General features: G+C 39.6%; 1 protein-coding gene and 1 long non-coding RNA gene across 5 annotated transcripts in view; one reads left to right on the top strand and one right to left on the bottom strand.

Moving 5' to 3' along the window:
• Positions 1–2,603: 2,603 nt before the first annotated feature.
• On the bottom strand, positions 2,604–12,869 carry LOC147260556 (uncharacterized). Of its 2 annotated transcripts, none has more exons than XR_015116616.1 (4): positions 11,023–12,869; positions 10,472–10,553; positions 10,272–10,388; positions 2,604–3,421 (listed from the first exon to the last, which is right to left on the bottom strand). It is a non-coding gene; the product is annotated as an uncharacterized LOC147260556 (long non-coding RNA). The 2 variants fall into 2 exon arrangements; XR_015116617.1 differs by having other exon boundaries at positions 11,282–12,869.
• The window catches only part of aak1a (AP2 associated kinase 1a), a 23,456-nt gene continuing 20,076 nt past the window's right edge, over positions 10,578–13,957 (top strand). For 2 of the 3 annotated variants that reach the window (XM_086207171.1, XM_086207170.1), the window contains exon 1: positions 10,578–11,450. In XM_086207171.1, coding sequence (XP_086063297.1) covers positions 11,291–11,450 — 160 coding nt within the window. In that variant the 5' untranslated portion in view covers positions 10,578–11,290. The remainder of the gene's footprint in view (positions 11,451–13,957) is intronic. The other variant, XM_086207172.1, reaches the window with a different exon arrangement.

The following is a 13,957-nucleotide window of genomic DNA, read 5'->3' as shown; positions in this document are numbered from 1 at the left end:
TTCTTTACACCAGCTTGCTTAATCTAACACACAAAACCCCAACCAATGAGAGTGTGTGGGAATTCATGTCAGGCCAATGGGAATCCTCAGTAGAGTGACAATCTTTAAAGACTCCTTCCCTTGAGATGCAAGGTATGGATTCGAAATAGAAAGCAAGAGATAGTCGCATAAACCTATATATTTATTCAGAATTCCTCAGGGGTCTATTCTCAGCCCATCTCTGCAGTGTGCAGTTGCTTATGAATTGGCGCACTCACATTCCAGTCTTGTTCTCAGGCCCCCGCAATGGTCTCCACGTGGTTGTCCCTTGAGTCATTTGCTGCCAGTATACGACAACACTTCAATACTGTGTCTGTCTTAAAATATCAGCATGGAGGACAAATGCCCAACCATTCCCTGCATTGCAAGAAAAGATAGAACTGAAGAAACCCATTTTCCTTCAATTATATTTTATTATGATGTGGCAATGATCATGGACATTTATTCTTTTTATGAAATTCAATAACTATATCGAAGCAATCAGGGTCAGTATATTAACTGTAGAGGTCCAGAGGTTTGACGCTCAATGTCAGTGTTGGTCCCTCTGTGCTGTTTGTCACTGGCAGTTTACATGGAAACAAAATGTTGGCAAGCAAACAATTCTCTAAATATCTCTAAATACAGAATGTTGCAGTTCCATTCGGCAACGTTGATATTAAATGAACCAGCATTCATATAATAACAACGGCTGCTTCATTTCTGTAAATTCTGTTCTCATTACACGTGCCCGCATGAACAAGTTTTATACCTGTTGGGTTATTCCGTGATACCCTTATGCAATATCAAATACATTATTTACTGCAAGGCAAGAAATTACTGTATTACCAGCCTGTCCCATCCCAAGCAGCTGTGTTGTCAGGGATAATATTTGCTTTTCTTTCATAATATCAGTTTTGCAGACTGTCTGCGGGTCCAGCTCAGACAAAGCTGAAACAACAGTAACAGTTTTTTTGGCTCTATACTTGCCCTGATAGTTATCGATCCATTTTTTTTTAATCAAATGATTTAATTGCATGTGGCAGTGGCCTTTCTAACACGCAAGAAAATCTTTTCACATCCAAGAAAAATAAAATCCAATCTTTCTGATGAGATATCCAGTCACTTAAAGTGTGCATTACATGTGTTAACACAACTCATCAGGCACAGTGATGACTTGTGAACCTGTAGTTGTAATTGATCAGGTCTCTGGAGGGAAGCTGAGAGCTCCTTGGGACTATCTTACAGTAATGGATGTGAGCTCACTGCAGGGCTGGTATCAGCAGGGACATGCTGACCCGCTGCCACACTGGTGCTCAGTTCCAATAGCCATCTTGTCCCCCATGATAATTAGCCTGTTTATGCTACACTTTGGACACTCCTCATTAGGCTGAGACACTGAACTCTGGGAACATCGTATTTTCTTATTTATGTGCTTTTCGCAATAAAGAGTGGTTTTGGACAAATATAGCAGACTGTCATACTGTCAACATCTGAAACTTGCCAGATCCCAGTTTAGCCAGGTAAGTATCATTAATTCTTTGATAATACATATGATCCTGAGGTCAAAGGTCAGCAGATACAGTGGGATGAAATTCCTTTCACAGTAAAATCAACATCAATTTCTGTGATCATGTAACTTGAACTGGGTGCTCATCCCAATCCCATCCTTCAATAATCCTCCAGCAGTCTGATGCTTTCTACAACCAATAATCAATGGAAAGAAGCGTTATTTCAAATTGTCACTTCACCCACTCGTCACCAAACCCGTCCTTCTATCAAACAGCAGTTAATAACTGGACTCAAAGAAATCCCTCCAGTTATTTCCAACCCAACAACCTAAAAGCCTGTGAGTCCTTTTCCTTATTTTCTCTGGATCAATCTTATCTGTGATGTTAAAACACTGCCAAACACTGCCAGAGACTCACGTACACACGGCGGAGCAAAACATTGAGGTAATAGTTTTCCCAGATTAGCCACAAAATCATACACTTGCTGTTATTTATCTGCTACTTCATACAGTCACTGACTTTATAAATTCAGTTATAAGCTACCACCTCTCACCTGAACCTACAGCACTTTGGCACTGTGATCCAAACAGTGTAGTTGATAATTCCAGAGATATGAATGGGAGAAGAAACTTTGTCTTGTGAGCTGATTGGACAAGCTGTAAACAAAAAATTTAATTATTTGTGAGAACAATAAACAGGAAATGTTAAACTGCTAACATACAGTGGAAGATCTCACCCTTGAAGGGTATTAAGAGCAACATCTCTCACCCATTTGACCTGCATGTGTTGAGGTGGGACATGACACAGCAAGAAAATTCAACTTGTTCTTTTTACATTTCAAAATCAATCTCATAAAACCACTGTTTCAAAAACAACAGCTGCGTGAAAAATGAGTCCCTTATTCAACACAAGTCTTGTCTTTTTCTTATTTATGACTATCGTTCATGTTGCTGATGATAGAAACTTCCAACCCCCACTGATCATTCATATCTGGGGACACGGAGCTCGGAGTACCGTGGGAGGGGGCTTAATAACATGAGGAGATGAATGACCAGACATTCACATTTGAATCAGTACATTTTTATTCATTGCAGAAAATTTCACAGTTACAACAATCCACAAGCCATTAAACAACCACTTTTGGATCAGGCTCAGCTATGTCCTTCTCCTGCTGCTCAGGGTCTTATATCACCCAGAAGAGCTTTGCCGACCACAAACCTACTATTTTGGAGCCGGGGACAAGATGTCAGGCCCAGGAAACATTGCTGATGCAATAAGACCCTTAATGCTTGCTTCAATTCACACCTCCCATCTCATTTTACACTCACCGGTCATCTGTCTTATGTTTGTCAACCTTTCCCCTCAGCCAAGCATGAAGCAGGTTTTGAGCTCTCCCTTAAGGGATGCCCAAACTGCACGTACTCAATGAAGGTTCAGTGGTGGGGTGGCTCTCCATTCATCGTCTCGCCTTATCAAGTGAAGTTGGGAGGCACAGTCAGTTCAGCCAGAGTTGGTTAGATTTGTATTAATAGTTCTTGGTTTTTCTATTTTTGAACATTTTGTAGTCAAAACATTTCATTCAGAGCTGGCATTGCTTATCTTCCAAGTTCACTGACCAATTAATCTATGAAGAAGATGGTTTTTGCTTTTCAATGCTTGTTATGCTCAAAAAGTGACAGTAGCCAAATGTGCCAGGTACCCCAGTGACAAAGACAGAGCTTCAAAGTTCTCAAATTTATTAAAGCAACATCATATAGGGGTGGGACTGGCTGAGGGTAGGGGCATCCTGGACGAGGTGAGAGAGTTGAGGGTCCACGTTGGTGTTAGGTAGGGGCAGGACAAGGGGCCTGGAAAACATGGGTGGAGCAGGGATACACTGGGTTTACAGAGGGAGCCTGGAACATAGAGGAGAACAGGATTAGTAATGACGTAAAACAAAGTCTGCTATTCACAAAACTTACAAATGCTGTCAATGTTCAAGCAATCGGTGTCCCCGCTCAGCCTCGTCTTATACCCAGTAGGTGAAGACGATGACGTGGAGCTGCCGGGCTGATTGTCATTGCCAGCACCTGTACTGGGCTGACTGGCCACTGGCTGCTGGGGGGCTAAAACAACTTGTTGTGTTAGCAGAATCACCATTTTGTAGACAGCTGCAGGTATGCAATCAAAACAATACCGTCGATGAGTTGTAGCAATGCCATCATTATTTAGCTACTTGTAGCTCATTAGCCATCTAGATATACATAATTTTTTTTGTCTGTGACTACTTGCTGCTTTAAAAATATAGCACATTTTCCATCGTCCATAATTAAAAGAAACATTTTACAAAATAAATGTAACACCTGTGTCAACTGTGAGGATACATTTACCATAACAATTCCCTGCACTGAAAAGAAAAGCTACAAAAGTGTGTTTGAATCAGCATCTTTAGTAAATCACATGGACTCCCTGAGTGGCTCTTATCCAGGTTGCTTTTCCCCTCAGCTTCACAGAAAGCCAAAAGTTACTCCATCCACTAGCTTTTAAGCTTCCAGTTGGATTGTAGATGTCGGCTGTTGCTCAGTCATCCTTGCCAAAACTCAAGAATCCTGGCTTAGAATATAAAAACTACACAGTTGTGTTCACCATCCCATTGGCTCAGCTGTAAGGAACATATATACAGCCCCGTCTGTTAATCAGGATGTCAAGAGCTGACAAAGCTCGGTGCAATCCATCAAGAATATTCAATGGCTGTTTTACAATAGGTAAGTCTATCAGTTTCTTTCCCTGTAGGGATTCTCTCCCCCCGGATGTATAGAGTAAATCTTGTGTATAAGGAAAATTCTTGTAAGGATTAATTTGACTACCCCACCAGGTCAACTCCAGTAATTCTGAAAACGCAGACGATCAGTAGTTCTCACTGTCCATGTAGACGTCAGAATTCAACACCGGAGATTATCCTGGGTTAACAGTATCCTCAGCTTTATACTGTTGGTCATTTTATTCTGGAGATGGTTTGTTGTGAACATTCAACTGGAAATCTGTGGTTTTGCTCAGAACAAATAATAGTAATGTGGTTTTCCCAAAGGAACCAAGTAAATAAACAGATGAATCTGTGTGTACAACAAGAATTTATAGTAAAAGGTATGATTTTACTTTTATATTATGTTTAAAAATGAAATTAGGTAAAATGAGAGGGGAGTGTTCCACAGGATCGGTCGGCAGAGATGAAGAGTGCGATGACCCAACTGTTAAAATGCTAAATGTGAATATTAAATATAACTGATCACTGCATGTTTTGATTTGAAATGATCATTTTTAACTGTCAATATTGTGAAATATCTGAATGTCAGCAACTCATCTAATGGCTAAACCAGACAAACACATTCAGGTTTGATCCAACAAACAGGATCAAAGTTTTGATTTGTTCCACCCAAAACATAGGCTGCTGAAGCACCTGCCATGAGTTCCATCAGATAGTGCAATTGTTCCAGGCAGGTTGACTGTTTTTCATCGAGGCAATCAACACCTTCCACTCCCACTCAGTGCACCTGCTGCCACTGCAATCAGAGGACTAATCCAAAAGCTGCTGCTGCCTTGCCTCTTACACAAGACCTGTGAGGAAAAGCACGTCTCCATGTCACAGACACGGGAAACACATTCAGTGTTTGGTGTTGAGCAGGTGACAGTGTCTTTTGATACAGTGGGGCATGCACGCACACACAGCTAGCGGGGATAAAACAGCTAAACTTGATGTTGGTGCCAGTAATTGCACCAACATCACCAATTAATCTATCTATCTATCTATCTATCTATCTATCTATATATATATATATATTGCAGAATAGCCCATTAGCCTTTTACCATAGATACAACATTACAGGACAAAAACAAAGCATCCAAGTGGGTTGAATTCACAGATGAAGTAAGAAACACAAACTGAACTGAGTACAATGCACCCACACCCTATAAAACAACAAAAAAAAAACTACCACACAAACACAGCTCCATGGTCATGGTCTGAAGCTTTCCTTCCCAGCATGCTACAGGGATCAGCACCATTCCTCAGCCCAGGGGTGTTCCCAGGAAAATCAAACATCTCTCACTATCACTATATTTCACTTAACATGAAGTCAACTGAATTGCAAGAGGTTGATTTGAGTTATCCAGCCACTTATCTCCTCTCCTATACCCACTCATCTCCTCTCGGTACATAAAGGACTCTGCATTTTTTTGTTTTCCCTGCTCTCTGCAAACATAATGCCACAGTTTTAAATGTATCTTATATGGAATTAGCTCTTCAACAGGTTGGGAAATGAAACTGAAGGAATTAGGTTTTGTTGGAGGGTAATGAGGCATCACTAGAACCCTACATGCATCATAGCCTTTCCTAAAAATGCAAAAAGGAAATCTGCTCACAATTTTCTGCTCTGTTAATTTCTGTGTTTCCCTTTTCTAAAAATGTTTTACCACAAGAAGTATGGAAAAGTGCAAAATCAACGACCGGAGAAAATAAGTAAATTTGGTAATGACTTTAAGTCACACGGGTCAGGATGCTCAATGCCCTGATATTACGCTAAACCTGCTGGCTGAAGGCTGGGTGAGGTATTGATTGTTTTGCATTGAAAAGCAACATTCATGGATCTGAAACATGTGTTGCTATGGTAAGGCCACAAGAAAGTCATTGCAGTCATCAAATTTTGTTTCCTGTAATACTCAAAATGCAATCAACTTAGCAGTGTCAGTGTGTTTTTAAGAAGCAAAATTTCTCTAAAAAATGTACAAAAGTCAAGGATCCCTTAACAATCCTAGTTTGGACCTTACTGATGGAAATCTTTACATTTCTGATAAATGAGTGTAATAATTAAGACTTGAACTTGCTCAAGAGAGTTAAGAGTGTTTGCACAGGTATGTGATGATTGGCTGGCCTGATGACGGGATGAGATCCAGATGTCTGCTACTGGAGTGAAGGAGGGTATGTCAGTCCTCCAGTGTGGGTACAGTTCGTGCATTCTAATTCTAGTCATCAGTTACTCTCAAATAGAAGGGAATGCCAAAACAAGCCAGCCGATATGGAGGAATCTGACCGTGCCTCCTCTCAGAATCGTGTCAGGTTTGTTTTTCAAAAATAAACTACCATCTATCAGGGACTGCTGCTTTGATTGGGGTTTAAACACAGACATGACTACTCTGTTGTGTTTTCATCAAGAGCTTTGGAACATCAAATATAAATGCAGATGGTGGCTGGGTTTTCTTTGATCATACACAATAAGTGTGGACATGCAATATGTTTCTCGTGTAATTCAATTCTGAATGTATAAATAACATTACAGATCAAATACCAGTGAGTAATGACCCTGTATATTGTCTGAGTTGCTTCTTTTTTCTAAAGACACAATCCAAGATTTCATACATCTTGACAAGTGGCTGTGACACCCAATTATGTCAGTTAGACAACACAGAGTGGACAATATAATGAATTGCAGCACCTAAGATCAGAGGAGGAATCATGAAAGATCATTTTGAGTTAAGAAAGGCCATGCCATTAAGGCTACTTTCACTCCAAATCAAGCCATAAAGGGTTCTTGTAGTAGTTGTGCTGGTTATATGATGGTAGTGCGGCGGTGTTGCGGCCATTGTTCTGCAGTGTGGACTTGTCACGACATGGTCCATTTCTGCGATACATTCACTGTAACCTCCTCCCTGTCAAGAAGGTGCAGTTAACTTAATTAACTAAAACTTAAATGCAATTCACCAACTTCTGTTAATCGAGAATGATAGACGGACCTTTTATTTGTTTTCCTCTCCTAAAAGTTGAAACAAATGGACACAAACCAAAGTAAGGTGATAGCTATTTTGCAGCATAGCCTGCCAGAAAAGGGTGATTGGTCATGGCAGAATGCTGCAAACACCATAATGAAGCGCTTCTCCCAGTCTGATCTCCTGGGTTATGTGATTAGCCACTGCAGAATTAGCCATTACTCGTTGGTTGGGCATTACCCACCTTAAAATACAGACTTAATTTTGATCTCTGTCATACACCTATACATTTTCAAACTTAAACAAAAGTGGAAATTTTCACAAAAGTTAATTGTGATGAAAAGGACTGAAAAGTACGTAACAGACCAAGGCAGAAGGAGATGTGTGTGCAAGTATTGCCTTTTTTCTTTAACTATAGTCCAAAAGACTGTGGACACTTCATTTGTTTACAAATCACACACACACACGCGCACATTCACACACACGGTCCCCCAGCTCTTCTATTGTACACACATATGCACCAGCTGACAAAAAAACTCATGTTGGTAATGCTGGATGTACTGACAAAAATATGGGAAAAATATTTGAATTCGTTCATAAAGGTCCTTGTAATATTTACAAAGAAATTAATCTGTGTCTTAGACCATCAAATATGTCTGGAAAGATTTCCAAAGGTATTTGAAATATGCCTTTATGTTTTCATAAAGGACCACCAAATTTTCTAGGAAATTAATGAAAACATTAACAAAAAAATGTTCCAGCAATGTTGAAAAAGTAACTACAGTAATCAAACTACCTTTAACACCTCTGAAACAAGAGAGATGTGACTTAACAGAATTAACCTGTCTTTACCAAAGCAGAAACAACACCATCTGCGAATGAATATAAGTAAACTGTTGTTATATAACTGAATGTGCATTGTAACTATAGATGAAGTATGAACACTAATGCAAACTACAAATTTTACCTTGTCTCCACAATTCAATCAATCTCTCTCTCTCTCTCTCTCTCTCTCTCTCTTTTTAAGTGTGTGTTTTTGTGTGTACTGTATGTGCTTGTTATTTCGTGACTTTGTGACATGACGATGCTCCTTGTGATAGAGATGTGCACAAATTTCCCCACAGGCACAAGTAAAATCTTTATCTACTCATATCTATGGTCACACTGTTTTTATTTTTACTTAAAACATGAATACCACTATTACAGAACATTTGATCTGAAGTAACTGTGTGTTTTAGTCCTTTAAGACTTTCACACAAACACTTTTGACCCAACTCAGAATTTCTATGAAACAGTGCCTGGATCATTCAACAGGAAGGTCATCCATTAACGAAAAAATTCCACAAGGTCACACAAATATTGTTCATTATAATGAGGCCTGAGAGTCCTGATACTACAACCCCACTCACAGAAACAATTAGTTCCTGTTTGCATTCTTGCTGTTTTTCTGACCCTCTCTCTCTCCTGACTCCCCCTCTCTTCTCTCTCTCTCTCTCTCTCACACACACACACACACACACCAGCTGTAAGGATGTTATGGTTCTCAGGGGACCACACAAAATGAGAACAAAGTGTGTTGACAGTGGATATATAGTAGAAAGTATGTATTCGAGCTTTGTCATTTATCACCGCAGCACTAACAACTCTGTGGCACAAACAGCTATAATGGCCCAATCATTTTAGCAAAATGGTCACCACATGTTTAAAAGTGTGAATACATTTCTTCCAGAGGATTAGCACTGCCAGGATAAATGTCTTATACGGTGTAAACAAATAATCAGTAATCTGTTCCAATGTCATTATTCATTTAGAATGTGAACCACTTATGGTAGAAATGTAAAACACATGTAGTTCGTGCTTGATGAATCGCCTCGGTAATAAACACAACAGGTGACACTGGTGGTCATGAATAAGGAAAGTGAATCCTGCAGAATCTGTTAAGGTAAATACCCATTAAGAGTGATAAAAGTTCCCTGTCACCCTTCATCCTAAACCCATGTACACAACTCCTCACTTGGAAAAAAAAAATGGAACTCACTTTTAGAAGTGTATGAAAAAGGTTTCAAGACATATGTACATTTAGTGAGCAAACAGTGACCCCTGCAGGGGAGAATTCAACATTGTGCATACAAACGAAGCCAACAAGGCTCCTTTGGTAGGGATACAGAGAGCATATTTTGTTCGGAATTAATGAACTAAACCGCCTTCAGTTTATTTGATCTTTCAAGAACAAAATGAATAAAAAAGTTTCCTCAATGGCTATAACTGCATGTAGCTGCAGGATATCAAGTCAAGTCAATTTTTTCTACCGCCTCCAATCACAAATCAAAATTTGCCTCAAGGGGCTTTACAATCTGTCAAAAGTCTCTGGAATTTATTTAAGTCAGAGGGGAAAAAAGTCTTTGACACAAGAAAAAAAATGTTAGAAGCCTCAGAAAGAGTTGGGGGAGGGGGGGATCCCTCTCCAACTGTGATAGACAGGCATGAAAATAGATCCTGCAAGAATTGAGCAGATATACAGAGTCATGAAAATATAGAAAATTTAATGGCATAACACTGATGCATGTCAATTATAAAATAAATGCAACTGATGTTTGGGCCCTGAGCATTTTGACCTCCACTCAAGAGGCACAACGTGAAGTTTTGGTTAATACATTAAAGACAGTTGCAATCAAAAGCCTATAACAACTTACTGTGTTGACTTCTTATGTCAAGTGTATGTTATATATTTGTGCAATGATGCAATCTGAGGCCAGTATCAGAAGATACTTCTGACAAATAATAAATATTAGTTGAACATTTCTGAAAGACTGACTCCAGCAAGTTTGCAAATAAAGCTATGAGCAGACTGTACTTGTTGAAAGCATGAGAGAAGGATTCATTTAACATTTAGAAAGCAAGACATTTCTTTTGAAATATTTACGGTAAAATACAAAAAAAGCCTTAAATATGTAAAAAAAAACAACAACTCAATACTGGAGTCTTTGTTGAGTATGTTTTACTGACAGTCTGATTGAAATCAAGATTCATAAGAGCCTCCCTGCTCAGTGTCTTCTTTCTCTTTCACCAGTGCTTTGGCCTTGTGGGTGACATCATTCTAGCTTTCTCTAGATGGGCAGCTGCCTGAAAAAGCAGCAAGACTTTAAATGCTATATCATAAACACACAAGCATTTCTGTGCATTTAAGCTTACGAACTGCTGCTTACCTGTCGTTGCAATATCTCTAAGGAGAACTATGAGGACGTTTATTTTGAAGATCCCCATCTTATTTCTGGTGGGCGGAGGGGCCTGGAGACAACAGCCGGAAGCGGAGGTTCAACTGACCAATCACATGGAAAAAAATCCAGCAGGACGCAGCAGGAGCTGCCCACTAGCATCTCGTCTGTTTGTAGCGGCGTTAGCTCTGTCATTAAGTTAGGTGACCAACGCTGCTTCAGTCTGCCCAACGCCAAAAAACACTGGAAATAGTAGTTTTTCCTTGAGTAATAACCAGAAGAGCAGCCGGTAAACTAGCTTAAGCGTTAAGTAATATTTTGGCTGGATGATAACAGTGGATATGCGTAATAAGCTGCTTTGGACACTAAGGATCTACCTGGCTGCCAGTCCGTCTAGTGGCAGCTGTCACCGCACCTAGCTGGTTAGCCAGCCGGATAGGTGAGCCGCCGGCTGTGTGTTTTCAGGCTATAAGACCGTCCACATTATCCAGCGTGACCCGCTTGACTCAGGGTGGAAATACGAGACTTCTGAATGGACGTACCTTACAATTTTCTCAACAATATTTGACTCCGCCCGCTGTTCAGACCATGAGTTAATGTTAGTCCAGAAACGTCGGCCAGAAGTGTTTTGGACATTTTGAGGTCCAGCTAGGTGGCTAGCTTTTAGCTCGAAGCTGGCTAGCTGCAGTCATTCCGTTATCAGTTACCTCGTCAACGCTCGCACCTCAACTCAGTCTTTCACCGTCACCCACAGTCTTTATTCGTCACGTAGTCAGAAGTTGTTTGTGCTTTGGATAACACCTTGAAGAAATGAAGAAATTCTTTGACTCTCGTCGGGAGCTGGTGAGCTCTGGGCCTGGTTCCGGAGCCGGTGGAGGAGGCGCTGGTTCCAGCAGCGGTGGCAGCTTCATCGGCCGGGTCTTCACCATTGGACGATATCAAGTGACCGTCGAGGAAATAGTGGCTGAAGGTGAACTATTGGGCTTTCTGATTGTAATTGTTTAGTGTAACATTTTAATACCTCTTTTAAGTTGGTTAACTTCAGTTTTGTATAGTAAATTGAGCTCATTTCTCTTAATAACAGAGAGTAAGCTGACTTTAACAAAAAAAAAAAAAAACTGTTTTAACAGTTTTTCTCAATGTGAGGTCGGACGAAGGCGAGGTGTGAAATTTCATTTCTAGTTGAGTAAGAACGTGTTCAGTCAAGATGATTGGGATAAGGTACCCGGCCAACCACTAATGGTGGTTGGCACATGGTTACAACAGTGTACGGTGTCTTGAAGTAATTATGGCCATCTGTTTACTTGACTTGTCAGGTAACCTTTCCTCTTGAATTAACACTGTGTGATTGTAAGTATGAAATAATCTTTTGCGTGGCACCAAAAAAAGGAGGGTTTCAGAATTCAAGTATTGGAGATGACATGTCTTACTGCACATTTCCTGGGAGTCAGCTATTCAGATTGTTCACACTGGTGCACCATTTACCTGAAGGCTGGGAGGAACATGTTCTACCTGCCAATTGCATGCTGAGTCATCCGCCCTGGTGTGCACTGAGAGAGAGATAAATCACTAAAGTATTTCAGATTTAAGAAGGACATTTTCTTGGTGTATAATGGGAGTAATGACTATAAGAATGCAGAGCCAAGCCACCACTACAAAGTGGATTTTTTCATATCAATGTACACATTGGGGCAATCACTTTTCCTTATTAAAACAGTAATGCATGTTACAAGTTCAGTCTGTTTATCTAAATTGTAGGGTTAAATGACCAGTATTTTGTTGAAAATTAGTTTTCAACTTGTTTTTTTCTTTCTAAATACCCCCTGTTAATATTTTACTTGGACTGTGCTAAACAGGGTGTGTGATGGGGTAACAGGTTTCCTGTAGTCATGTGTCTCTCCAATGAGAGTCTGCCGTGTTTTGTTAGCTAAGAGCCCCTGTTACTAAATAATAGATGAAAAAAGACTGATTAATTTATCAGTATTATGGAAGGGCCCCTTCGTCTGTTTGACCAAACCAGATCTTGGCTTTATGAATGGTTCAGACATTTAACCTCCCTCTAAACTTTAGTTGATAAAAGTATTATTTTGTAAAAGTACAGTCTTGCTGACATTCACTCAAGATGCATCATTCTGATGTAGACATTTTATACATTGTAAAAATAGATTGTACATCTCTGACAAAGTGCAAGTTGGAATGTTTTTTGTACAGATCATATTTTCTTATTCAAGCAGTGGACCCACAGCTTGAAATGCGAGTCCCTCTGGTGTCACTAGGCGTATTTATTCAGATGGTTTTAGTTCAAGTCCGGGCTTTTACATTCTATTAAATGACTGCTCCATTTGGAGTAGTGTTTTTCTTCTTTTGGCTTCCTTTTTTTTTTTTTTTTTTTTTTACATTTTTTATTTTGCTGCCTTAAGCTTCAATAAACACAAATTTCACGTTATAGAGACAAAAGCAGTCAGAGGGACATACGTCAAGGCCGGGAGGTACATGCTAGGACTAGTGGTTTTATTTATTTTAGACAATAGGGCTCGCAACATGTCAGTGTTTTCTTTCTCAACCAGTTGTCAGATTGTTCAAGACATACCTCTCTATATCAGCATATGGGTTATCGTTTATCTATAGATTTACTTTTGTTCTAGTCTTTTCTTGAGATATATGTATCATAGGCTGCACAGTTAATTGAAATGAAATGCAATATGACTGGCTGCAATTTTCCCAAATCACAGGAAAGTTCAATAGTTGTTAAAAGGCTAATTTGTCAACATATCATTTTAAATTGAATATTATGGTGCTGCCAGGACGTCCTACACAACATATTGTAAAGACTTGAGAAAACATCTTTATTCAATAAAATTTCACACACAAAAATTAGCATTACCTGTAATATTGCAAATCATATCTCAAAATCAGTCAAAATAATTGCAATTAGAGAGTTTTTCCAAATTGTGCCTTAAAGTATTGTGTTGCATTGTGATATTTCCCCCAGTTGTTACTAAAAGTTCAACATGGGGCTCCAGTGAATCATTCCTTCTCATGTAAACAGAAAGATCCACTTATCTTAGCACAAACTCTCTTAAGGAAACTGATTATGGTCCTTGTTTAGTCATCTGCAGTAGATGAGACTGTGCTTCTGTGTCTTACTATCATTGCAGTAAGCATGTTTGTAAACAACATAGTAGTTTTAAGAGTGTGTAGTATTCCAAAGCCAAGATGGTAGTTATATAAGTTCCATTACGCTGATGACAAAACGTGGCCAAACACCATATCGTGTCACTGTTCTTTTCATAGCGGTGCTGAAGGGTGTGTTTTTGTTTGGATTTGGCTTTGTGTGTGTGTGTGTGTGTGTGTGTGTGTGTGTGTGTGTGTGTGTGTGTGTGTGTTTGTGTGTTTGTGTGTTTATGCTTTAGCTAGAGTATTATAATCCTGACAGTCTGTTACGTCAAGGGCCAGTGGCTATTTGTAGCTCTACTT

The sequence above is a fragment of the Aulostomus chinensis genome, chromosome 6 (assembly GCF_037954235.1).
Source record: "Aulostomus chinensis isolate RoL2024-O1b breed Wild chromosome 6, RoL_Achi_v1.0, whole genome shotgun sequence".
Classification (NCBI taxonomy): Eukaryota; Metazoa; Chordata; class Actinopteri; order Syngnathiformes; family Aulostomidae; genus Aulostomus; species Aulostomus chinensis.
Note: the sequence above shows the minus strand (reverse complement) of the source record. Positions and strands in the feature narration are given on the sequence as shown.